Here is a 24,937-nt window from a genome sequence, read left to right as displayed (position 1 = left end):
AAGCCAAAGAGGATGTAAAGAGCCTCTTGATAAAGGTGAAAAAGGAGAGTGGCTTAACATAACATTCAAAAAATGAAGATCATGGCATCCAGTCCCATCACTTCATGGCAAATAGATGGGGAAACAATGGAAACAGAGACAGACTTTACTTTCTTGAGCTCCAAAATCACTGCAGATGGCGACTGCAGTCATGAAGTTAAAAGATGCCTCCTCCCTGGAAAAAGAGCTATGACAAACTTAGAGAGCATATTAAAAAGCAGAGACATTACTTTGCCAACAAAAGTCCATCTAGTCAAAGCTAGGGTTTTTCCAGTAGTCACGTATGGGTGTGAGAGTTGGACCATAAAGAAAGCTGAGTGCCAAAGAATTGATGTTTTTGAACTGTTGTGTTGGAGAAGATTCTTAAGAGTCCCTTGGACTTGAGAGGGTAACAGGTAGGAAGGCCAGGGATCTCCAAATGGAGGAAATAGCCTGCAAGTGTCAGACATTTTATCTCTCTTAAGCGGCAGGAGGAAACAAACTAGCGCTATTTTTTTCCTTCTCTATACAGATTTAAAAGGAGGTTTCTCTTAAAATTCTGTTGCCATGACACCTGGTTTCACCTGAAGTTAACAAATGCCTTTTTCTTATAGAAATGTTTATCTTAGGCTATGCTAATATACTATGCATTTACCCCAAACTCTGTCTTCAAGTCGGTTCTGCCTTTTGGCTCAGAACCTACTTGATAAACCAGTATGTTATACTCCAATATTGTTCCTCTAATCTATGTAAATAACACTATTTGTATGGTGCTCTGCCCTTCTTCAAGATTCAAGTTAATCCTTTTATGGCCCAAGATGAACCATTTGGAGCCAAGATTATCCCAAAATACATCTTATGGGTGAGGGGCCTGGTGCCATTCTAAGTTCTGAGACATTCCTTTCTTTCATTAACAGACTGCCGGTGACTATATAACATCCAGCTAAAGACTAGCAGAGGGGCACTCTTTCTGCCCCCTTCTGATGCCTATGTCAGAAGCTTTCTCTATCTCCTTTATACTTTAATAAAACTTTGTTACACAAAAGCTCTGAGTGATCAAGCCTCGTCTCTGGCCCCAGATTGAATTCTTCTCCTCCAGGGGCCAAGAATCCCGGCGTCGTAATTCAACAACAGCCTTTCAGACTGCAAGGAGAGCCAACCAGTCAATCCTAAAGGAAATGAGTCCTGAATATGCAGTGGAAGGACTGATGGCCAATACTTGGCCACCTGATGAAAAGAACTGACTCACTGGAAAAGACTCTGATGCTGGGAAAGATTGAAGGCAGGAAGCGGAGGCGATGACAGAGGATGAGATGGCTGAATGGCATCACCAACTCGACGGACACGAGTTTGAGTAAGCTCTGGAAGTTGGTGAAGGACAGGGAAACCTAGCATGCTGCAGTCCATAGGGTTGCAACGAGTCAGACATGACCACACAACTGAATTGAACTGATATACTCTCTAGTGACTAATGTAACCTCCAAAGCCCTCTCCTCCAACCCCCAGGTCTTGGGTGGGGCTAAAAGTCCCACCCCTCCAATACTGCCACAGTCATTCCAAAGACCAGCTCCTTCCTAAAACTGTTATCTCTGGGCCACCAAGCACTAGTCATCTCCTTAGCATACAAAAGATGCTCTATCCAAGGTCTTCCAACATTTTCCCGAGGTTTTTAGGAACTTGCCAGGAGGATAAAAGACATTCCCATCCACCCTACGAAGAGAGTCATTTCCTAGGCAGGTTGATAAGAAGTCTAGGGGTCCCCAAGGAGAGAGGGGTCTGGAATTCTCAAGGAGAAAGAAAGGACAAACTTTTTCCCCTCTACGTTCCTTAGGATTATGTAACAATAATGTATCCTGCTTGAGAACAGTCTCTGGAAAAAACCTTCTGGCTAATCCTGTTATCTTAAAATATAAGTTATGGGGAGTAAGTCTACTGAGGTCTTTACAACCTCCAGATATTCTTCTGCTTCATTGTAATGACTAATTGTAGAGTATCTTCTGATGCCTATGTCAGAAGCTTTCTCTATCTCCTTTATACTTTAATAAAACTTTATCATACAAAAGCTCCAAGCGATCAAGCCTCGTCTCTGGCCCCGGACTGAATTCTTCTCCTCCGGAGGCCAAGAATCCCAGCATCTTTTTGTGGTTCAGCAACAACCTTTCACTACCACCCAGGGAATGTTAAGGGTTTTAGGAGCTCTGTGCCAAGACCTAGGAACAATAACCAAATACACATTTCTTATGATGCCACCCAAGAGAAATAAAAACATATGTCCACATAAAGGCCAAAAAGCTGGAGACGCTGATATGCATCAGCTGATGAATGGATAAACAAGGTGGTAAGGTAAGGTAAGGTGAAGTCACTCAGTTGTGTCTGACTCTTTGCGACCCCATGGACTGTAGCCTACCAGGCTCTTCCATCCATGGGATTTTCCAGGCAAGAATACTGGAGTGGGTTGCCATTTCCTTCTCCAGAGGATCTTCTTGACCCAGGAATCGAACCCAGGTCTCCCACATTGTAGGCAGATGCTTTACCATCTGAGCCACCAGGGAAGTCTTAAACAGGGTGGCACATATCCATAAGCGGAGCATTATGAAGGAAGCTCTGACACGTGTGACAACACCGATGAACACTGAAAACATGGTGCTGAGTGATAGAAACCAGACACAAAGACCACATCACTTGGCTCCAGCGACATGACATGTCGAGAACAAGGAGATCTACAGAGAAGGAAAGTGGATTAGGGGGAATGGAGAGAAAAGGCTTTTCTCAAAGAGGTCACAAAAATGTTCTAAATTGGTGGTGGTAATGACTGCCCAACTCTGGATGTTCAAAAAGCCACTGAACTGCATACTTCAATGGATGATGCGTCAATGGGATGCGAATTACAACTCAATAAAGCTGGTACAAAGAATCAGAATCCACCCACTGGAGTTTTATCCCAAGTTCACTACATTGCCAGAGGATGAGCCAATCACAGGAGGACAGCTGCCCCCGCCTCCCTCAACAAGTCCAAAAAAAAAAAAAATCCCAGCTCAATGCGGGGAGGGTAGGGGCAAGGAGAGCAGACACCTGCAGCCCCCTGCTCTCTCGGCAGCCCCCTCTGGCAGCCTGAGCACAGGCAGACACCTGCCAACACAGCAGCCTGCTCCGATCTCAGGGTGCTCTGAGCTCCATGCTCATCCCACGCTCTCAAAGCCCACCTCCTCCAACAAAGCTGAGTGGGGTCCCTGCGGAAAAAGATGCCAGGTCTCCACTGAGGATGCATACACAGGGGGGCACGCTCAATCCCACAGAACACGCAGTTCACAACACCCAGCACCCACTGTCCACTCCAAACCATTACCAAGAAATCCTGAGTCACAAGGCCTGGGCTGGACACCAAAGGCCTAGCATGGCTCAGGGCACACAGTGTCCCTGTCATCCTACCTTGTAATGCCACCAAGTTTAGACGACAGAGCAGATCTGGTTCCAACAGCCCAGATGGAAGCCCAGCATCTCTGCCCGGGCCTCTTGGAGCTCCTGGGCCCCAGACACTCCTGGGCAGCGACTGGCCTCCTGGAGGCGGCCTGCCTGCGCAGCCCACAGAGGCAGAGAGCCCGGGTGAGCAGCCTCATCCTGCAGAGACCGGCCCAGACTGTTTACCCTGAGCCGGCACCGGGTTTAGCCACCGCCTCTCTGCCTTCAAGGGACCTCCCTGACGCTCAGGAATGCTGAGCGCCTACTCCTGGGATGGCCCCTCCTCCCAGCAGCTGGCAGCTGCCGTGGCTCTCACAGGCTGCAGGGCCCAAGATAGAAAGAATCTGTGACCCAGCATGAAGTCGCTGAGCCGGGGTCTCTGATGAGCAAACGAAGAATGAAGGTATCCACAGGACCACAATCGGTGCGCAGGACAGGAGGAAATGGGTGGGGCTGTAATCCACGCCCACCAAGGTTCCGTCTCCAGGACCATCAATCAGGCAGGCAGGCAGGAGCAGCCCCTCGCCCCCGCCCGCTGGAAGGGCCTCCACACAGCAGGTAGACAGGAAGGCTGGGCAACTGCCAACTAGCGCAAGGGTCCAGAGACGGCTCAGGTGAGCAAGACGCCACCACCGCAGGGCGGAAGTTCACAGTCGCCATGTGAGGCTCCAGCGGAGAGCCAAGGAAGACGCAGGTTCCCCACCCCGGACTCCCAAGAAACAGAGGCAATAGGTCTGGAGCTGTGACTCCTTTTTACTTCTTTTTCTTTGGCTGTGCCGGGTCTTAGTTGTGACATGTGGGATCTTCCTGGACCAGGGATGGAACCCGTGTCCCCTGCATTGGCAGACGAATTCTTAACCTCTGGACCACCAGGAAAAGTCCCTCCCTCTTATTCTTTAATGTGGACAACATTAAGAGGCTTTCCTCAGTAGAGAGAAGGCAGTAGGTTCCAAGGTCCCCAGCTGCTGCTGCTGCTAAGTTACTTCAGTTGTGTCCGACTCTGTGTGACCCCATAGACGGTAGCCCACCAGGCTCCGCCATCCCTGGGATTCTCTAGGCAAGAACACTGGAGTGGGTTAGCAAACAGCTTCAAAAGGTGGGCTCTGGCTCCCCTCCAGCTTCCAGGTGTGACTGATGCAGGGAAGAAGCCTATTTTGACTCCACATTGCAACTGTTTCTTTGACTTGCTTTCCATTGCATTTGTTATTATAATCATACTTAGTGGCATGCCTGGAAGACCCTGCCCCTCTGCTTGACAGTAAACTAAAGAGCCTTTGTTCAGCTCCTGGAGAGACAGTTTGTCCCAGACCAAACCAGTCGATCCTAAAGGAAATCGATCCTGAATATTCATTAGAAGGACTGATGCTGAAGCTGAAACTCCAATACTTTGGCCACCTGATGTGAAGAGCCAATGCTTTATAAAAGACCCTGATGCTAGGAAAGATTGAAGGCAGGAGAAGGGGACGACAGAGAATGAGACAGTTGGATGGCATCATCAACTCAATGGACATGAGTTTGAGCAACTTTGGGAGCTGGTGATGGACAGGGAGGCCTGGCGTGCTACAGTCCATGGGGTCACAAAGAGTCAACACAACTGAAAGACTGAACAATAACAAGCTGTGAATAGAAGAGATTAACACACCCCTTCTAAGGCTGGCCATTCCCTTGGAGATGTTTTGTAAGACTGAAGACCCTTTCACTTTACTTCCCCACTGCACCTCCCTCTCTATTCTGCCTTTTGACTTTAGTTTCTCGTTGTTTCTTTCTCTCTGATGTATAAAAGAACCTGGCATCCAGACCCCAAGAAGATGGTTATTTTGAGGCACTAGCCTGCCATCTTCTCAGTCAGCTGGCTTTCCGAATAAAGTCATTTTCCTTGCCTCAGTACCTCATCTCTCGAATTCACTGGCCTGTTGTGTGATGAGCAGAGCGAGCTTGGACTTGGTAACAAGACTGAAAGAAACCTCAGAGGGCACAGGCTGGCATTCGTAAATATCTCAGCATTTCCTCCAAGAGATGAAGACTCTGTTTTAAAACTGGACCAACAGGAATTCCTTGGCAGTTCAATGGTTAGGACTTGGCACTTTCACTGCCAAGGCCCCAGGTTCAATCCCTGGTCAGGGAACTAAGATCCCACAAGCCATGCCCCAGGGCCAAAGAATAAAAATAAAAACAGAACCACAAAACAATTACCCACCTAAAACATAATACAAATTCATTAATATAACTTTTTCTAATTGGCTTTACTCAACAGCTTGTGAACTGGACAGCATCCCATTTAGCAAGCAGAAAGGAGACCCTCTCGATAGCACTAAATATCAAGTAAGTGCTCAAGTTTCCTCAGCTATGTTCGCAACGTTCTGAAATCTGCAGTTGTTAACGCTTTTCTTTTTGACTGCACTTCACAGCATGCGGAACCTCACCACTGGACTGCCGGAGAATTCCCCTTTTTTTTTTCCTTAAGGTGAGGTAATTGCATTGTAGTTATGGCTTTTTAAAAAATAATAATAACCTTTACTGAGGTACAATGTGTGTACTGTAAAATCACCTACAGTTCACTTTTGAAAAGTGTATACACTTGTTAGGGGAAGCACACTCTGAAACTGCCCACCCTGGCCAGGCAACTGCCGGGGGCCAGCGTGAGGAACTCCACCCATGGCAAAGGTCATGAGGAAGGAAGCTTGGCACACGCAAAGGCGTGATCAAGCCTCAGGAAACCCCCTGTTCCCAAGCATCTACTCCCAAAACCAGAGTACTTTACGGGGGGCTCTCCATAACCATTTCTCTCGGAGAAGGAGTTAACTTGCAGCTCCAAGTTAATAAAAATTCCTGGGCGTGACAAGAGTGTTTCAACTTACGAACTCTGAAGGTTCTCTGGCCTGCCTGATCAGGCTCCTCTGGCCGCATGTGATTGTTTACAGCCTCCCAACTGTGAGAGGCAAGGGATGTTTTAAAACTTTCTAAATACAGACTCTTTTGAGAAGTTAGAAGATCATTAGTATAGTATTAGTGGGTTGATTAGAAATTATATTGGTGAAGGGTTTTTTCATTTGTCATGCCAATAATTACTGCTAATTCCCTGCCCTGGGTGTGACAAGGGTGTCTCAGGTCAAACCTCTCTGCTGACAGACTAGCTTGTGTGACAACCTCTCAACCATAAACAGCACAGAGAGTTTGGAGTATTAGCGTAGGGCTTTTTTCATTGATGAGTCAATGATTGCCATCAGGCCTCCATATCCTTAGGCACCTGGGAATATATTTCAATGTAACTGGAATATAGAAAAGGAAATAGAGTAGTTTTTGATGTTAGCAATACTAGACTTTTTGAGTTAATGAATTATCTTTTATTATAGACCACTGTACTTTGTTATAAATCACTGTGTCCTTGCTATGCAAAAATGTAACTTTATCACTATCTTAAGACTAAATAGATCTTAAGGGAAACATTGGTGAAGGGTTTTCATTTGTTGGGCTGATGTTTGCTGCTAAATCTCCATATTCCCTGCCCTTATAATGAATATAACTAGCATATAGGAGAAATAAGTATTAACCTTTAAGATTAATCATGTTAAACCTTAGGTTAAATAAATTCCTTTCTTGATTGTAACTCACTACACCCTCACCCTATAGGAATGCAACTTTATTTGGAGGGTGACGCCTGATTTAAGAAAAAATCACCCCTGGAAAAATAAGTTTTCTGGTTAACTGACTGGTATCAGAAAGGGCCATAAAATGTCAGCAGACCTCATGGCTAGAAGATGATGTAAAAACCCATAAGACCTTGGTATAATTTTATATGAAGCACCTAATTGTGACTAGGGTCAGGTCTGCTGACCCCCGTGTGACTCTGTATTCATCCCTATGTATAACAAAAAGGTATATAAACAAACCTGAAAAATAAAGAAATCGGATCAGTTTCTGGAAAGACTGATTCCCCCGTGTTGTTTCTTTCTTGCTCCCCGCTTTCCTGGCTGAATTCCCATCTGAAATGTGGGTACTCACCAAGCCTGCTAATTCTGCCTGGGCTTCTGAGATCAGACCAGGGAGGCCTCAGTGCCTCCTCTCCTTCGGGAAAACGGAAAGATCCCTGTGGCCTACGTAGGTGGTGACTGGTATTCCATGTAAACCAGTTATTTAGCCTCTTTTTCTCCACTAATTTTCCTACTACACTATCCGTTTCTAATCTCTCTATATATCTGTAATTAAATAAGTTTTTTCCAGGACGCTGATTCCGTCCCCACCTTCGAATTACCCTGGATCCACCGGGGCTGGACCCCAGCAGGCAACCCTAGTCATCATTTGTGTGAGTTATTTTACAAGAGAGCCTCGTAAGGAACATGGAACTAGTAAGTCACCACCAACTGGAAGAGATCAGGAAAGGTCAAAAGGAGACACCGCATGTCTGACCACCTCCCAGAATCCTTCTCTCTGGCATCCATCTTGCCTGAGCAACCTGTGTGCCACCAGGAGGGTTTGATTGGCCAAGGACATCCCAGAAACTAACCCCATCACCATGAAACCCAAGACTGCAAGTCACTGGGCAGAGCAGTCCTCCTGGGTTCCCTTACCCTACTTCTCTCCGCCCAGGCACCCCTTCCCAACAACATCTCTTGCTTTGTGTCAGCTCGTGTGTCTCCTCGGACAGTTCATTTCTGAGTGTTAGACAAGAGTCCTGTTCTCTGGCCCTAGCCTTAAGGGGTCCCCCTTCCCACCACACACCTGTGTAAGGGACCACAGCTGTGACGGAACATTTCCAGCACAGCACAAAGTGCCCTCCTGCCCCTCTGCACTTGGTTTCCCCCCAGCTCTGGCCCCTGGCACACAGGTCTGCTTTCTATCACTACAGTTCTGCCTTTTCTAGAATTTCTCATCAATAGAGTCAGATACTCAGTGTAGCTCTTTGAGTTTTGTGTGTGTGTGTATCAGTGATTCTCGCTGCTGTTGTCAAGTACTTTTCATTATCTCTTTATCAGACAATGAAGATGTGAGTTCTTTCCAGCTTTGGGTAGTTATGGAAAAAGTTCACAGGGACTTCCCTGGTGGTCCAGGGGTTAAGACTCCGTATTTCCACTGCAGGGCGTGTGGGTTTGATCCCTGGTCTGGGAACTAGGGTCCCACAGGCCTCATGGCATGGACAATGAAAAAACCAGAAATTCCTTAGTATCTTTAACTATCGAGGGACTAGTCAAATTTCCCCCAAGTATCTCATAAACGCTCTAAAATCAGATTTTGTTAATTTTCTACTGAAATCATTTGTATGCAGGAAATCAGAATTTATAACAAGCTTCCTCTGTTCGTCAGATATAAGTAGCCCCTGAGTGCGTGACCATAGAGTTTACCCTCCTCCTCAGGATACCTCTGAGAGTTAAAGGAAATGGACCAGGAGGTACACAACACAGTCACCACCCCAGATTGGGACCCCCTCCCCAGAGAAAGCCCACCCACAGGGGAACGCAACTCCTGGCCTGACTGAAACCAGGGAGCTGGTCAGCGGTGGTGCCAAGCCAAGGGTGAGGCCGGGTTGCCTGGCCAGGTTACAGGCAGAGGTGGGATGGTAGGTGAGCACAGCCTCACCCACCACAGGCTCCCTGGGCTGCAAAGGCTGCATCTTCACCCACAGCGCCCACATCTCCACAGGAAGGAAGCCAGCACTGAGCATCGTTTTATGGAATGTTCCAAAACACTACCTTCAAGTGTGGTTTCTGTAACTCAGATTCTGTGTTTTCATTAACTCTGCTGTGAGCCCAAAGACAAACCTTGAAGAGAAAAAAATTTCAAACAGGCCTACTTCGAAAATATTATGAGTTCAGTTCTAGTAAAACACATATCGCAATAAAACAAGTCACAGGACTGTTTTGGTTTCCAGTGCATACAAAAGTTACACTATTAAATGTGCAATAGGATTATGCCTAAAAAAATAGTGTACACCCCTTAACTTAAAAAACATTTTTTTACCTATGGCATGGGGAATATAGCCAATATTTATAACTATAAATGACGTATGGATTTCCCAGCTGGTGTTAGTGGTAAAGAATCCACCTGCCAATGCAGGAGACGCAGGTTCCATCCCTGGGTCAGGAAGATCTCCTGGAGGAAGACATGGCAACACACTCAAGTATTCTTGCCTGGACAATTCCACGGACAGAGAAGCCTGCAGGCTACAGTCCATGGAGCCGCAGAGAGTTGGACACAACTGAGCACTGACTACACTGCATAAATGGAGTACAACCTTTAAAAATCACATATCTATATCTTATATGCATGCATGCTAAGTCAGTCGTGTCTGACTCTTTGTGACACTATGAACTGTAGCTTGCCAAACTCCTCTGTCCTTGGGATTCTCCAGGCAAGAATAACGGCGTGGGTTGCCATGCCCTCCTCCAGGGGATCTTCGCAACCCAGGGATCAAACCTGCGTCTCCTGCAGCTCCTATACTGCAAGTGGATTCCTTACTGCTGAGCCACCAGGAAAGCCCACCTATATTGTATACCTATAACTTGTATAATATTATACAGTAACTATGCTTCAATTAAAATTTTTTTAATTAAAAAGAATTTATCACCAAAAAATGCTAACCCTCAGGAATTCCCTGCTGGTCCACTGGTTAAGAATTTGCTTTGCAATGCAGAGGACATGGGTTTGATCCCTGGTTGGAGAACTAAGATCTCACATGCCTTGGGGTAACTAAGCCTGTGGACCACAACTACTGAGCCCATGCTCTAAAACGAGAGGCGCCCAGGTGCCGCAACAAAGAGCCCTCATGCCACAGCCAAGACACAACGCAGCCAAATAAATGAATAAATGTTTTTTAAAAATGCTAATGTGGCCCAAAAAATGAATAAATGTTTAAAAAATTGCTAACCATCACCTGACAATGCAAAGTGGCCACAAAACCTTCAATTTCCAACAACAACAAAAAAAATGCAGTACCTTCATACTGGAATTAAGTGAGACACAATAAGATGAGGTGTACCTGTACTAAAATTCAGGTCCATCCATTCATCTTTATTGGCATATCTACCAGCTGTACCTATCATCAATGCAATGGACATGAACTTGGACAAACTCTGGGAGATGGCGAGGGACAGAAAGGCCTGGCATGCTGCAATCCATGGGGGTCACAAAGAGTTAGACACAATTAGGCAACTGAACACCACCACCAGCCGTATATTGTCACCCTGCTTATTTAACTTATATGCAGAGTACATTATGTGAAATGCCATGCTGGATGAATCATAAGCTGGAATCAAGATTGCCAGGAGAAATATCAACAACCTCAGATATGCAGATGACACCACTCTTATGGCAGAAAGTAAAGAGGAACTAAAGAGCCTGTTGATGAAGGTGAAACAGGAGAGGGAAAAGCTGGCTTAAAACTCAACCTTCAAAAAACGAAGATCGTGGTATCTGGTCCCGTCACTTCATGGCAAATAGATGGTGAAAAAGTAGAAACAGGGACAGATTTTCTTTTCTTGGGCTCCCAAATCAATGTGGATGGTGACTGCAGCCATGAAATTAAAAGGCGGTTGCTCCTTGGAAGAAAAGCTATGACAAACCTAGACAGCATATTAAAAAGCAGACAAGTCACTTCACAGACAAATGTCTGTATAGTCAAAGATATAACTCTTCCAATAGTCACGTATGGATGTGAGTTGGACCATAAAGAAGGTCTAGCACAGAAGAATTGATGCTTTTAAACTGTGATGTTGGAAAAGACTTGAGAGTCCCTTAGACTGCAAGGAGATCAGACCAGTCAATCCTAAAGGAAATCAGTCCTGAATATTCACTGGAAGGACTGATCCTGAAGCTGAAGCTCCAATACTTTGGCCACCTGATGCGAAGAACTGACTCATTGGAAAAGACCCTGATGCTGGGAAAGATTGAAGGCAGGAGGAAAAGGGGGCAACAGAGGACGAGATGGTTGGATGGCATCACCAACTCAACGGACATGAATTTGAGCAAACTCCAGTAGATAGTGAAGGACAGGGAAGCCTGGCATGCTGCAGCATGCAGTCCCAAAGAGTCGGACACAACTTAGCTACTGAACAATGAACAACAACCGTTAAAACGCAATAAACTGAGATGCAATAAAATGAGGTGTAATTGTACTAAAATTCAGGTCCATTCCATTCATCTTTACTGGCATCAGGTGCTTTGCTAGGCATCCCTGGCACAAGAGAAAACAAAGCAGTCCCTGAGCTCAAGACACTTAGGAGCAGATTTACATGGAAAAGCAGGGCAAGCAGAAGAAAACCTTGTAGACTTGACACATCTACCTACAAAAGATTCCAGGTTAGCTGCCCGGGAGGCTGTCTGCCAAGGTCTCCCTCCATTGGCTCTGTTGCTGGAGAGCTAACTAGTCCCCACAAAGTTTCCCCAAGCTTCCCTTAGGAAACCTTGCCATCAGAGACCTACCAGGAATTCTGGTTTTTAAATTCCTCTCCTTACTACACTGTCCCGTAAGGTAGCCACCAGCCACAGGAAGCCAGCCTGTTTACACTTAAACAAATTTAAACGTGGGACTCCCGTGGTGGCTCAGTGGTAAAGAACCTGCCTGCCTGTGCAGAAGACAAGGGTTCAATCCTTGGGTTGGGTTCGATCCTTGGGTTGGGAAGATTCCCCTGGAGAAGGAAATGGCAACCCACTCCAGTATTCTTGCCTGGGAAATCCCATGGACAGAGAAGCCTGGTGCGCTACAGTTCACAGAGTCGCAAGAGTCCGACACTACTTACTCACCAAACAACAACAGCAACAAACAAATGCAATTAAACATTCATTTCCTCCACATCCAACCATATCCCAGGCACTCAGTGGCCACTTGTGGCTAGTGCCCGGCACTCTGCAGACGCAGAGCATCTCCATCACTCTCTAACAGCCTGGTGTGGGACATGACCTTCAACTTCATTTGGACCAACACCTAAGGGCTCCTACTAGGGGCCCATGCTGATGCCACAGGTGAGCCTCACAACTAGATGTGAATGCGAATTTGAGCAGTAGACAAACCATGACAGTGGGGGACTTCCCTCATGTCCAGTGGCTAAGACTGTGCTTCCCCTACAGGGAATGCAGGTTCAGTTCCTGGTCAGGGAAGTTCCACGAGCCATAAGGTATGGCGAAAAAAAAAAAAAAAAAACACAATGGAACACCTGACAGGGAACAACCCACCAGCTGCCTTCACTCCCTTGGCTGTCTGGGTCCAAGGCCACCCTGGTCCAAGTCTGTAACCTCTGAGAGCCTCATTTTCCCGTATCTGTAAAATGACAGAGTTGGGCTGGGAGTTTCTAGGGGTCATTCCCATCTGACATTCTAGAACTCTGGGTCAAACAAGGGAAAAAGCAATTTGTTAACAAGATATGAATTAGCATCACTAAGAATAAAACCAAAGAAAAAGGCTCTTCTGAGACTTTAAATGCTGTTGCAGAGCTTTCTTGTGGGGCTCAGTCATAACGAGGGTACATGGGACTTCCCTGGCAGTCCAGCTGTTAAGATGTGTCGCTTCCAATGCAGGGGGCACAGGTTTGATCCCTGGTTGCATCCAGAAAAGAAAAGAAGGAGGAGGCAGCACACCGCAGCGGATTGCTGTCCAAAGTTCAGGCTCTGAGGTAACCGGCTCCTTTTGTTTACAACTGCCCAGCACTGTGCCAAAGGCCTTATATTTCACAGCGACATCAGGCACAAGACAAGAATACTGACGTCTGAAGCCCACACCAGCAAGAGGCAGAACTGGGATGCCAACCAGGCCCTCAGCTTCCTGAGTCTGGGTCTCGCTTCTCAGACAAAAAGAGTTTCCATTTACTGACAAGGTGGAAGCCATTCTGCCAGGCCCTGGATAACACTTTGTTTAGCACCTGGAGCACACATGATAAAATGAGGGTCAAAAAGCTTGGCAGCTTCCAAGAGGCAGAGGCTATATTCACAGCTAGGCCTGGCACTGCCTTCCCCAGCCTTTAGAGCCCCTCTCCCTTCAACACCTCCTTCTGAACCAAGAGCATGGGACAACTCTTGTCTAGGATGGTGGGGGTTGTGGGATCCTCTCCCTGCTAGACTGTGAACTCCCTAAGCTGGGGACCCTCCCTCGGGGGATTTTACTCCTTGAAGGCAATCAGGGACACTTAATTAAATTCATGGCTGAGCTGCTCTAGGCCAGAAGGCTCCTCTTTCAACATGGGGTGTCTGCTCAGATGTCCTTAAAGGGCTCCACCCTGCTGCTACCTCCACTACAGTGTCCTGGGGTTTCTCTGGGCCAAGCCCTCGTGACCAGGGACCCCATCACAACCCCCTCCCACTCTCTTTGACAGTTGTGTTGGCCACCTGAGGCTCACCTCCACCAGGGATCGCACCCTCGTGTCCCAAATCCAAAACAATGTGCCATTGTGAATACTGGAGAGGCAACCAGGTAAGCAGGCGTTATGAGCGAGAAGTATGGGCCCATGTGTAAGTGCCTAAGGCTGTTTATTAACTATATTAGAAGCTGGTTTTTTAAAAAGTACTATGTATAGATGGGCTATTCACCATCCTGATGAAGTATTAATAAAAGCCCAGCCTTCCATGAGTAGACTGAAATCAGTATCTGCTTTTGCAGAGAGCAGGTGGAAAACAGGTGGGTCTGGAGACAGGAGACCTATCAGGAGCTGCACCCTCTCCCTCCTCCTGTGGCTGGATGACCTTAAGAGTCTCCTGGGATCCCTGTCATCCACCCTCCCGGAAATGCCGGGCACACCAAACCAGAAGCAAATAATGAACAAACCCTTTGCAAATGATGAGCTCCAAGGTCACCTGGCCATTATGAGGTAGAGACTGACCCCAAGGACCCGATTCCAGGCCTGTCTGTCTCTTACGATCAGTTACTTCGATTACCACCCCCCAAACCTGGAGTAGGTGGGGCCAGGACAGTCACACAGCCAATAACAAATCAATGGCACAAGGCTCTCTCAAAGATTTCCTCTCCCTAGAAAAGTCAAAACTGACCTTGAGGTCAGGACAGGACTCCGACTGAGTCAGAAGTAGGGCTGGGTTCAGGGGACCCCACGGATCCAGCAGGGCGCGCCTAGCCTTTGTCTCTTCCGAGATGTCAATATCCTCAGGAAATCAACTTGGCTTGAACCCAAAGTCAATGTGACGCCCAACCCCAGAATCTGAGGAGCCGAGCCCAAACAGGAAGGTGCTGTCACTGTCAGTGGTGCAGGAAGCACAGGCCCTGTGAGCCTGCAGGGCCTTCCAGACTCCTCGCCCTTCCTCAGCTCAGGCTATACCCGCTTCCGTTCTGTCCGAGGGAATGAAAGGTAACCTTGAGGTTACCCTGCTCCGGTCGGAAATGAGCCGGCTCGAGGTCTCCGGCATCCTCGGGCCCTCTACCCACAAGCACTGGTGGAGGAAGGCTGGGGTGGGCCCCTGACAAGCACCCTTTACCCCCATTCTGTAAGATGCTTCTGGGCTCAATGGACCATCCTCTGTTCTTAGCTCTGAGCTGTCAGAAGGGAAAGGTATTTCCTCTTTTTCCTGTTAACAGCCACCTCCTCCACACCAAAACCTGGGCAAGGTACTGCAAGGACTGCGTAACTGCAGCCCCCCGCCCACTCGGGCGCCTACGCCAGGGCTCAAAGGGTTCTGGCCGCCGCCCAGCCGAGTGGGTTACCTGCGCCGCACATGTTCGGGGATCCGGATGGCTTTGCACCACCGCCCGAATAACGACCTCGAATAAGGGGTCTCAGTGGGACCTGGGGTGGGGCCCCTGCATGCTCAGGCACCCGGCGGGGCAGAGCTGGGCTGGGCGCGGGGGGCCGCGCTCCGACCCCCGCCCTGGGAAGGGCGCCGCGCCGCTTCCTCGCGCAAACGGCCTGCGTGACCGCGGCGCCGCCCAAGAGATGCGCCGGAGGCCGGCGCGGGGGCGCGCGGGGAGGCTGCCGGCTCTGTGGCATCTAAGGAGCATCCCGGCCGCGGCGGGCGGGGTCCGGAGGTGACTGGTTCGGCGGAGGCGGAGACTGGGTAGGGGAGGGCGTGGGGCCGGTGGGGGTCCGCCAGGCCCTCTGGCCGCCCGTCCGCCCGCCGCGCGCCCCTCTTACCGGCAGATCTGGATGGCAGACGGGGTCTCGGCGGCGGGGCCCGACATTGTGGCGGCGGCGGGCGGCTGAGGGAGCGCGCAGGTGTCTGGCAGGCCGGGCGCGGAATGAATGAGCCCGGGCGGCGCCATGGAGGGGGCGGGGGGAGGAGGAGCCATGGCGCCAGAGAGGCGGCGCCTGATCGCCAAAGGCGAATCGAACGCGGCCTCCCTCGAAGCTCCGCCCCGCATACCCGCCCTCGCCCCGCCCCCGGGCCAGCGTCCGCTCCCCCGGCGTCCGGTTCTGGGGGCGGCGGCGGGGCGCCGCTTCCAGAAGGTTCGGCGGCGGTTGGGCGGCGCCGACATGGGACTGGGCGGCCGCGAGAGTGAGCCTCGGCCCGCGCCGAGCGTGTTCGTATGGGGATTTCCCCCGCCCGTGTCCGACAGTTCGTGAGCCTAGGGGCGCGCCCATCGCGCGGCGAGGCAGTACGCGGAGGCCTTGACTTCCGCGTGGGCTGAAAGGCCAGCGGGAGGCCGCGGCCGGCACGCGCCTTCTCAGATCAGCCCTGAGAGGAAATTTGGGGGGGTTTACCGTAAAGGAGCCTTCATGGCCGAGCCGTGAGGCACGTGAGTGCACCAACCCGGGCGCCCGGAACCATCAGGCTTCAGCGAGTGCTTCTGCTGCATGGACACGCAGAAGCCGGGAACTGGGATCTGTCCACATCCCCCGCTGGAAACCACCTCTGGGTCATTTCTGAAAGACTTGCCCAGAGAGCGGAGCCTTTGGTTAGCGATGCGTGTCCTGCAGAGAGAGGAGGCCTAAAGGTCTGTTATGTTGCACAACGCGTGCCCTGTAGTGCAATTCACGACCAAATCCACGCAAGAAATAGAGGAGAAGTGAGCACTCTGCCTGCGGAATTTTGGAGGACTTTTTACTCCTTGTGAGACTTGACTTTCCGAGCTTTTTACCAGGAACACAAATTACTTCTGTAGTCAGGTTTTTAAAAATCAAAACCCACGGAAATCAACCTCTCCTATTTATTGTTGGTTGTTGATTGGCTAAGTCGTGTCCGACTCTCCTGCAACCCCATGGACTGTAGCCCTCTCACCTCCCCACCCCCATCAGGCTTATCTGTCCATGGGACTTCTCATGCAAGAATACTGAAGTGTGTTGCCCTTATTTTTCCTCCCCCATTTATACTAATTAAATCGCTGGAAGCATCTAGGGTCACCAAGCCTGTTTAACTTCTTCCAATATAGGTCCTGAAATAGATTTGTGATGGAACCCAGGAGCACTAGCAGGCTCTGCAGTGGTAGGCAAGGCAGATTCCTTATGTATAAAATGGTGTAATAATAGTCACCTTCCAGATCTGTGGGGAGATGAAATGAGTTCATCAGGGAAAGCAGGTGAAGAAGTTAGGGCCTTTCTTACTCTCTGTGCTCACCTTCCCTGCTCATTCCCACTCTCTAAACAGCCATTCTAGGACAGTCAGTACAAAGGGATGAGGATTTCCTGAAGCCCTGCCCTACGTGTGTAGGTGGGCTCAGGACTGTGAGACTTGAAGATATTCTTTTCTTCAAAAAGCTCAAAATCTGATTGGGGGACAAAGCCAGGACACAAAAAACCTGACTCCTACCACCTGCTGAGGAAATTCCTAGACTGGGGACTGGGCTAAGTGGTTCAGGATTAAATAGCCAGGTGCCTCCCAGGGTGAGGCCCCCCCCCAAAAAAAACCTGGAGCAAAATCAGCACCTTTGGAAAAGGATGTGGCTACCCTTTGGCCCAAGACAGCATCTGTCAGCAGTTTGGTGTGATAGGGCCCCCCAGGCCAGAGGAAGCCAGGGAAGATAACAGCCAGCCCACTTATTGTGTCCTGGATTCTGTAGGGAGAAAAACCATAGTCCGAGGTAATCCACTTGTGTGTGATTGCCAATGGTTTATGATGTTGCTCTGCTTTAAAGGAGAGCAGTGGGGGACCCAATCCCTTAGCAAAAACATCATGAGATTTACACTGATCTCGAAGAGTCTGTCACTTCCCCATTTTAGGGTTTTTTTTTTTTTCCTACTTTCTTCTCAAGCTAGTGGGGCCATTTCCATCCCTCTCTTTCAGTAAAACTTCTCAAAAGAGCTGTTTATAAACACAGCCGCTCTCCTCTTCCCCCACTTCCGTTCTATTTGGAACCCACTCCACTCTAGCTTTTGTCTCTTCCGCTCAATTTATCAAGGTCACTAATTCCTTGCAAGTTGCTAAATCCAATAATCCTTTGTCAGAAGTCATTTTACTTGACTTCTCAACAGTATGGAGCTGGCATGATCCTTCTTGAAATGCTTATTCCTTGCCACGTACTCTCCTACTCCTGGCCTCTCTGTACAGCTTGCTGTGCTGGTCCATCCATTCCTTCCTCTCAGGACTTTGGAGAACCCCCAAGCAATGTTTGGACTCTTGGGGGCTCATCCTGTTTTATGGCTTTAAATCCTATCGATTGAACAACTACTTACCAGATGTCTCCAGCCTAGACCGCTCCCCTAAATCCCAGATTTTTGTGTCCCTGGCCGAGGCCACACCTCACTGTGGTTATATAATAGACATCTCTCACAGCCCCAGACTTAGTCCTCTTACAGTCTTCCCCATCTTGGTAAATTACAGTTCCTTCCTTCCAGTTGCTCAAGCTAACAATTCCTCTCATACCCTTCATCCAGCCCATGGGTGAATCCTGCCAGCCCTGTGTTCAAAATAAGTCTGGGACTTCCCTGGTGGCTCAGTGGAGAAGAATCCGTCTGCCAGTGCAGGGAACACCTGTGCATCCCTGGTCCGGGAAGATTCCACATCCTGCAGAGCAACTAAGGTGTTCGCCACAGCTACTGAGCCCTAGTGCTGAAACTAGTGAAAAACCACACCCCCTAGAGCCTGTGCAAAGAGAGAAGCCACCACAATGAGAAGGCGGCCTACCGCAACAAAGAGTAGCCCCTGCCTCACCAAAGTTGGACTTCCCTGGAGGCTCAGATGGTAAAGTATCTGCCTACAATGGCAGAGACCCGGGTTCAATCCCTGGATTGCGAAAATCTCCTGGAGAATGAAATAGCAACCTACTCCAGTGTTCTTGCCTAGAAAATCCCATGAACAGAGGAGCCTGGTAGGCTACAGTCCATGCGGTCTCAAACACGAGCGATTTCACTTTCACTTTTCACCACAGTTAGAGAAAGCCTGTGTAAAGCCGCAAAGACCCAGCTCAGCCAAAAATTAATTAAAATATTTAAATGGCTAGAATGTGATGATGTTTCCCTGTGATTCCAGAATCTGCCCATTCCTTCCTCCGTATGTGTGGCCTCTGATCCTGCTCTCCCCCTGCTCATCCCCAGTGATATGACCCCTCCCGTAGTCCCCAGATACACCCAGGCCACCCTTTCCTCAGGCACACATGGGCTCACCACCTCACATCCTCAAGTCTTTGATATCATGTTCTAAACGAGGCCTTTCCCCACCATCCTATCTAAGTTACAAGCCCTCCACGTTCCCTATCCTCTTTTCTGGCTGAATTTTCTCCTTTGCACTTAATAGCATTCAATATTTATTTTATTCCTTGATTTAGTTTTTCTTGCCTAACTAGAATGAATGTTCCCTGAGGGCAGGAATTTTTACTGTCTTGTTCATGGTGCTATTCCAAGCTCCTAGAAGAGCACGTAATAAGCAATAAACATTATAAGAATAAATCAAGAGAGGTTTGCTAACAGCATCATATTTAACAGCAGCAGTTACTTAATTTGCACACACTTTCTTCGGACCAGAAATACTGTCTACAAATTGTAATGAAAAGCATCATGTAAAAATTTATTCAAAATTTTTTGGAAAGATATAAACTTGACACTTGTAAACTTTGAGGGAAAGGACTAAGGGGTAAGGCCTAAAGAGAGGCCTTAATAAAAACAGATGAGGCCTCTCTTTAGGCCTTACCCCCTAGTCCTTTCCCTCAAAGTTTCGGAGAAGGCAATGGCACCCCACTCCAGTACTCTTGCCTGGAAAATCCCATGGACAGAGGAGCCTGGTAGGCTGCAGTCCATGGGGTCGCTAAGAGTTGGACACGACTGAGGGACTTCACTTTCACTTTTCACTTTCATGCATTGGAGGAGGAAATGGCAACCCACTCCAATGTTCTTGCCTGGAGAATCCCAGGGACAGGGAAGCCTGGTGGGCTGCCATCTAAGGGGTCGCACAGAGTCGGACACGACTGAGGCGACATAGCAGCAGCAGCAGCAGCATGTCACTATAGACTAATGAATATGAAGCAACAGGAATTCACATACACCAATGGTGGAATATAAATTGGTATAATCTCTTTGAAAATTAGCTGAAAATAATTACTTAGGTTGAAAATAAGGGAGAATTCCCTGGAGGCCTAGTGGTTAGGTAAAGAATCCACCAACAATGTAGGAGACGTAAGAGACATGGATTCCATCCCTGAATTGGGAAGATCCCCTGGAGAAGGACATGGCAAACCACTCCAGTATTCTTGCCTGGAGAATCCCGTGGACAGTGGACCCTGCTGAGCTACAGTCATGGGGTCACAAAGAAACACAACTAAAGCGACTGAGCACACACAGGCACTAACGGTTAGGATTCTGGGCTTTCACTGCAGTTGTCCAGGTTCAGTCCCTGGTTAGTGTGGTGACCCAAGGACAAAAGAGCAGATAAAACCAAGGAGGGTGTTGGAATGCAGGAACAGAAAAACCAGACCCTTGTTGTCCTTCCCTCTCCCATGTTGTAACTATTAATGGAACAGTATATAATGTGTCTCCCCTCCTACCCCATAGGGAGAAGGTATTTGCCCTACACTTCCCCCACCCAGTATACATGCCTCATCCAATCAGCAAATGACCCGCAAGACCCCTATCCCATTCCTTGTACCCTGGGTATAAAAGTGGACTAAGGACCCCTGTTCAACGTCAGTTCTCCCTTGAGCTGGCCCGCTGTTCTAACAGCGTCTCCCACTCTAATGAACTTTATTTCCCTCTCATTCTGGAAATCAGTCCTGACTATTCATTGGAAGAACTGATGCTGAAACTGAAACTCCAATACTGTGGCCACATGAAGCAAAGAACTGACTCATTGGAAAAGACCCTGATGCTGGGAAAGATCGAAGGCAGGCAGAGAAGGGAATGACAGAGAATGAGATGGTTGGATGGCATCACTAACTCAATGGGCATGAGTCTGAGCAAGCTCCGAGAGTTGGTGATGGTCAGGGAAGCCTGGCGTGCTGCCGTCCATGAGGTTGCAAAGAGTCAGACATGACTTAGCAACTGAATAACAACAAAGAAACCTGAATATTATTTTTTAAATTGACTAGGGACTTCCCTGGTGGTCCAGTGGTTAAGAATCCACCTGCCAATGCAGGGGACATAGGTTCAGTCCCTGGTCCAGAAAGATTCCATATGCTGTGGGGCAACTAAGCCTGTGGGCTACAACTACCAAAGCCCACGCACCTAGAGGCTGTGCTCCACAACAAGAGGAGGCCAAGCACTGCAACAGCTAGACAAAACCCAAGCACAGCAACAAAGACCCAGTGCAACCGAAAATTAAATTAACTTTTTTTAAAAAAGCACTTGGAAGAGCACCTGGCACAGAGAAGGGGCAGCACACAAGTGGTGTGAACCAGCCCAGGAACCAGGCTGTCCTGAATTCCTGGGCCCAGGGTCGTTTGACCAGACAGATTCAGATCCCGGCCTTGGAACAGAGCCCTCTCACTAGGGTCCCCCTCATTCAAGCTGGGCTTCATACTAGAGAAGGACACTACAGGATTCTCCAGGCACTGCTTGTCCTCCTGGGCACTGGGCAGAGGATGCTACTGGGAGAGGGGGGCCTGCCCCCCCAACCCCCACTCACACAGCTTGTCTATTCCTTTTATATTTATTCATTTGGCTGTGCCTCACATCCGCATCCTGCGGGATATTAGTTCCCAGACCAGGGATGAAACTCAGGCCCTCTGCAGTGGAAGCACAGAGTCCTAACCACTGGACCACTAGGGAAGTCCTTTCTCTGTTTCTTTTAATGTTGGTAGTATTGAGCTGTTTTACTAAAAATTTGGGTTTCTTGGGGACTTCTCTGGTAGTCCAGTGGTTAAGACTCTGCACTTCCACTGCAGGGGGTCCGGGGTTCAGTTCCTGGTCAGGGAGTTAATATCCCACATGCCACCTGGCACAGTCAAAAAAAAAAAAGACTTGTGTTTCTTAAGAGATGCTGGATGCTTCGTGACTGTGCTTGTTTACTGAAGTGAGTGGACACAACCCTCCTGTTGCCAGGAGGAAATATGTAAACAGAGAAGTGCAACCCCCTATCCCAACACCCCTACAGCCCTGGTTCACAAAGGGAGGACTGATTCTCAAAGGGAACTGCAGAGGCTGTCTAGCGAGCAGACCCCACGACCCCATGTGCACCACATTCCTAACACCTTTAAAATTGAGCATGAAGCCCTGGGACTCTGACCCCAGAATGAACCCTCCAAGGAAACCTAAAACTAGTAAGAAAGTGAAAGTCGCTCAGTCGTGTCCGACTCTTTGTGACCCCCATGGACTTTACAGTCCATGGAATTCTCCAGGCCAGAATACTGGAGTGGGTAGCCCATTCCCTTCTCCAGGGGACCTTCCAAACCAAGGAACTGGACCAAGGACCCCCAAATTGCAGGCACATTCTCTACCAGCTGAGCCACCAGGGAAGCCCAAGAATACTGGAAAGGGTAGGCTATCCCTTCTCCAGCGCATCTTCCCTACCCAGGAATCGAACCGAGATCTCCTGCACTGCAGGTGGATTCTTTACCAGCTGAGCTACCAGTGAATCCCAAAACTAATAAAGGAAGCATTTGAAAGCAGGACCCCTAATCTGAGAAGTCAAGCCAAGAAGACAAGTCATTACATGGAAAAGAAAAACACAGAGGAAAAAAAAAAAGTTTAAATTTTAAAAACACCATGAGTTAAGGATAGATGTAGATTCATTTTCCAAATGAAGCATTTAAAAATCATCTCTTGGACCTTAAGTAGGTCAAGCTTTAAATCTAGCATTATAGCCGTGCCCTGGTGCCTGCACGTTAATAGGTTAGAGAGAGACCTTCAGACGCCTTTGGCCTGGCAAGCCAGCCAGGCGCCTGGTCTCTGAGTTAGGAGCTCTGTAGCGGCACCTGGGGGCTGAGTGAGTTCCCACATACTTCATCCTTACACTGTCAGGCTTCAGCCCACAGCTAGTGCTTGCTAAAAATCAGAATAAACTTTCCCATGTCCAAATTTTTATGGGGAAGCCCATGATTACAACAAAAGCCACCCAAAGTCAGAGTCATTCTGCTAGTCTCACACATATGATAGCAAAAAAGAAAAAAAAAATACTAGAGTATTCTTACTTGTTTCTGAAGGGACCTGGAGAAAAATGTTTGTTTCATTCATTAAGTAATTGCTGATTCAGACTTCCCGGGTGGTCCGGTGTTAAGTACGGGATACAGGTTCAATCCCTGGTCTGGAAACTAAGATCCAACATGTCATCGAGCAATTAAGCCCACTTGTTCCGGAGCCCACGTGCCACAACTAGAGAGTCCATGCCCCGCAAGGAAAGATCCCACATGGCTCAGTGAAGATCCTGCGTGCAGCACCAAAAGACCTGACACAGCAAAAAAAAAAAAAAAATCAATTGCTGTTTGAAGAGCCAAAGGGCCCTTATTTTCAAGAGATGCTTAAATTGAGTTTCCTGTCAATGTGGCATTGTGAAAAGGGATGATGTTGCATGTCAGCCAGCCCCACCTGGCAGATGCCAAAACTGGGGTGTGTGTCTAAAATGACCCTGTTCTCTGCAGGATCCCCAGGGAAAGACCGATTTCTAAGCAAGCTGCTGCCTGATCTGGGGGAAGCTCCACGTCAAAGTGTCCAGGTCACTCAGGGACCTGGGCTGCTCTTTTCCTTAGCAGTACAGTAAACACAGAAGGATTCGATGTTAGGGGATGCCCTTGGGGGGATCATAACTGATAGTGGGGTGGCTGCCTTATTTGGCAAAGAGATTAAGATGAAGGGATCTGAGGCCCCAGGGCATGAACTCACCTCCTGACACCTCCTTGCTCTGTTGTTGTTGTTCAGTCCTAAATTGCATCTGACTCTGTGACCCCATGGACTGCAGCACACCAGGCTCCCTTGTCCTCCGCTGTCTTCTGGAGTTTCTTCAGATTCATATCCATTGAGTTAGTGATGCCAACCAACCATCTCATCCTCTGCCTCCCCCTTCTCCTTTTTTTTTTTTTTTTTAAGGATTCACTTCTTTACTTGATCAATTATAAATAGGAAAAATGATGATCCTTACTGATTGTGAGAAAAGTAAAAATAAAAATTGCCTTTTGTGATAGATCAGGGAAGAGCCTTCATAGAAAGCAATCTGAAACTATAGAAGACAATATTTTCTTAATGCAAATACATTCATAGAATAAAGGAATTTTTACATAAATTATTGTTTAGGTTATCAAAAATTTTAAAAGGTACATTTAAAATAAAATATTTTGTATAAACTTTGTTAGTAACATAAAATACTATGAATTATTAAACTATACTCAAGCAGATTATATTCCTAAAAGTATTTAGAGTCATGAGAATGTGTAAAAGGTATAATATTGAGCTATGCACATTTTAAGTATACTATACAGCAGATACAGTTTATATATCTATATATCTATGTGCATTATTTATTAAAATATATTCTTAAAGGAGGAAACCAAAGTTCTACAGAAAAATTCATATTTGATGGTGGGGTTAAAGGTGACTTTATTTTTGTTTTTGTTTCATACTCATATTGCTAAATTATCTGTAAATATGTTAGCTGCTTATTTGTGCCTGACTTTTTGTGATCTCATGAACTGTAGCCCTCCAGACTCCTCTGTCCATGGGACTCTCCAGGCAGGAATACTAGAGTGGACTGGAGTGTATTTCCATTCTGTTCTCCAGGGGATCTTCCAGACCCAAGGATCAAATCCAGGTCTCCTGCAATGCAGGTGGATTCTTTACCAACTGAGCCATCAGGGATATATACTATACTGCTCATAAAATGTGTTTATATAGTAAAAAATAATCTTTAAAAATAATTCAAAGGAATTTGTAAATATATATATATATACATATATATATACACACACACACATATATGCTGCTGCTGCTGCTAAGTCGCTTCAGTTGTGTCCGACTCTGTGCAACCCCATAGACGGCAGCCCACCAGGCTCCGCCATCCCTGGGATTCTCCAGGCAAGAACACTGGAGTGGGTTGCCATTTCCTTCTCCATCCCCCTTCTCCTTTTGCCTTTCATCTTTCCCAGCATCAGGGACTTTTCCAATGAGTCGGCTCTTTGCATCAGGTGAAGTATTGGAGCTGCAGCTTCAGCATCAGTCCTTCCAATGAATATTCAGGGTTG

At 47.9% G+C, this 24,937-nt stretch overlaps 1 protein-coding gene and 1 non-coding gene across 4 annotated transcripts in view; one reads left to right on the top strand and one right to left on the bottom strand.

Moving 5' to 3' along the window:
* Positions 1 to 23,659, bottom strand: part of ACOT7 (acyl-CoA thioesterase 7) — a 109,382-nt gene extending 85,723 nt beyond the window's left edge. The window contains exons 1-3 of one of the 3 annotated variants that reach the window (XM_013970256.2): positions 23,586 to 23,659; positions 22,898 to 23,151; positions 16,107 to 16,316 (exon numbers count right to left, since the gene is read on the bottom strand). In XM_013970256.2, the coding sequence (XP_013825710.1) occupies positions 16,107 to 16,201 (95 nt within the window). In that variant the 5' untranslated portion in view covers positions 16,202 to 16,316; positions 22,898 to 23,151; positions 23,586 to 23,659. Of the gene's footprint in view, positions 1 to 3,447; positions 3,651 to 15,539; positions 15,711 to 16,106; positions 16,317 to 22,897; positions 23,152 to 23,585 lie in introns of those variants that run through there. The other 2 variants (XM_018060440.1, XM_018060439.1) reach the window with 2 other exon arrangements.
* On the top strand, positions 5,530 to 5,602 carry TRNAE-UUC. The gene has a single exon. It is a non-coding gene; the product is annotated as a tRNA-Glu (tRNA).

Source organism: Capra hircus, chromosome 16 (genome assembly GCF_001704415.2).
Source record: "Capra hircus breed San Clemente chromosome 16, ASM170441v1, whole genome shotgun sequence".
Lineage (NCBI taxonomy): Eukaryota > Metazoa > Chordata > Mammalia > Artiodactyla > Bovidae > Capra > Capra hircus.
The sequence above is the reverse complement of the archived record's forward strand: the minus strand, read 5'-3'. Positions and strand labels throughout refer to the sequence as shown.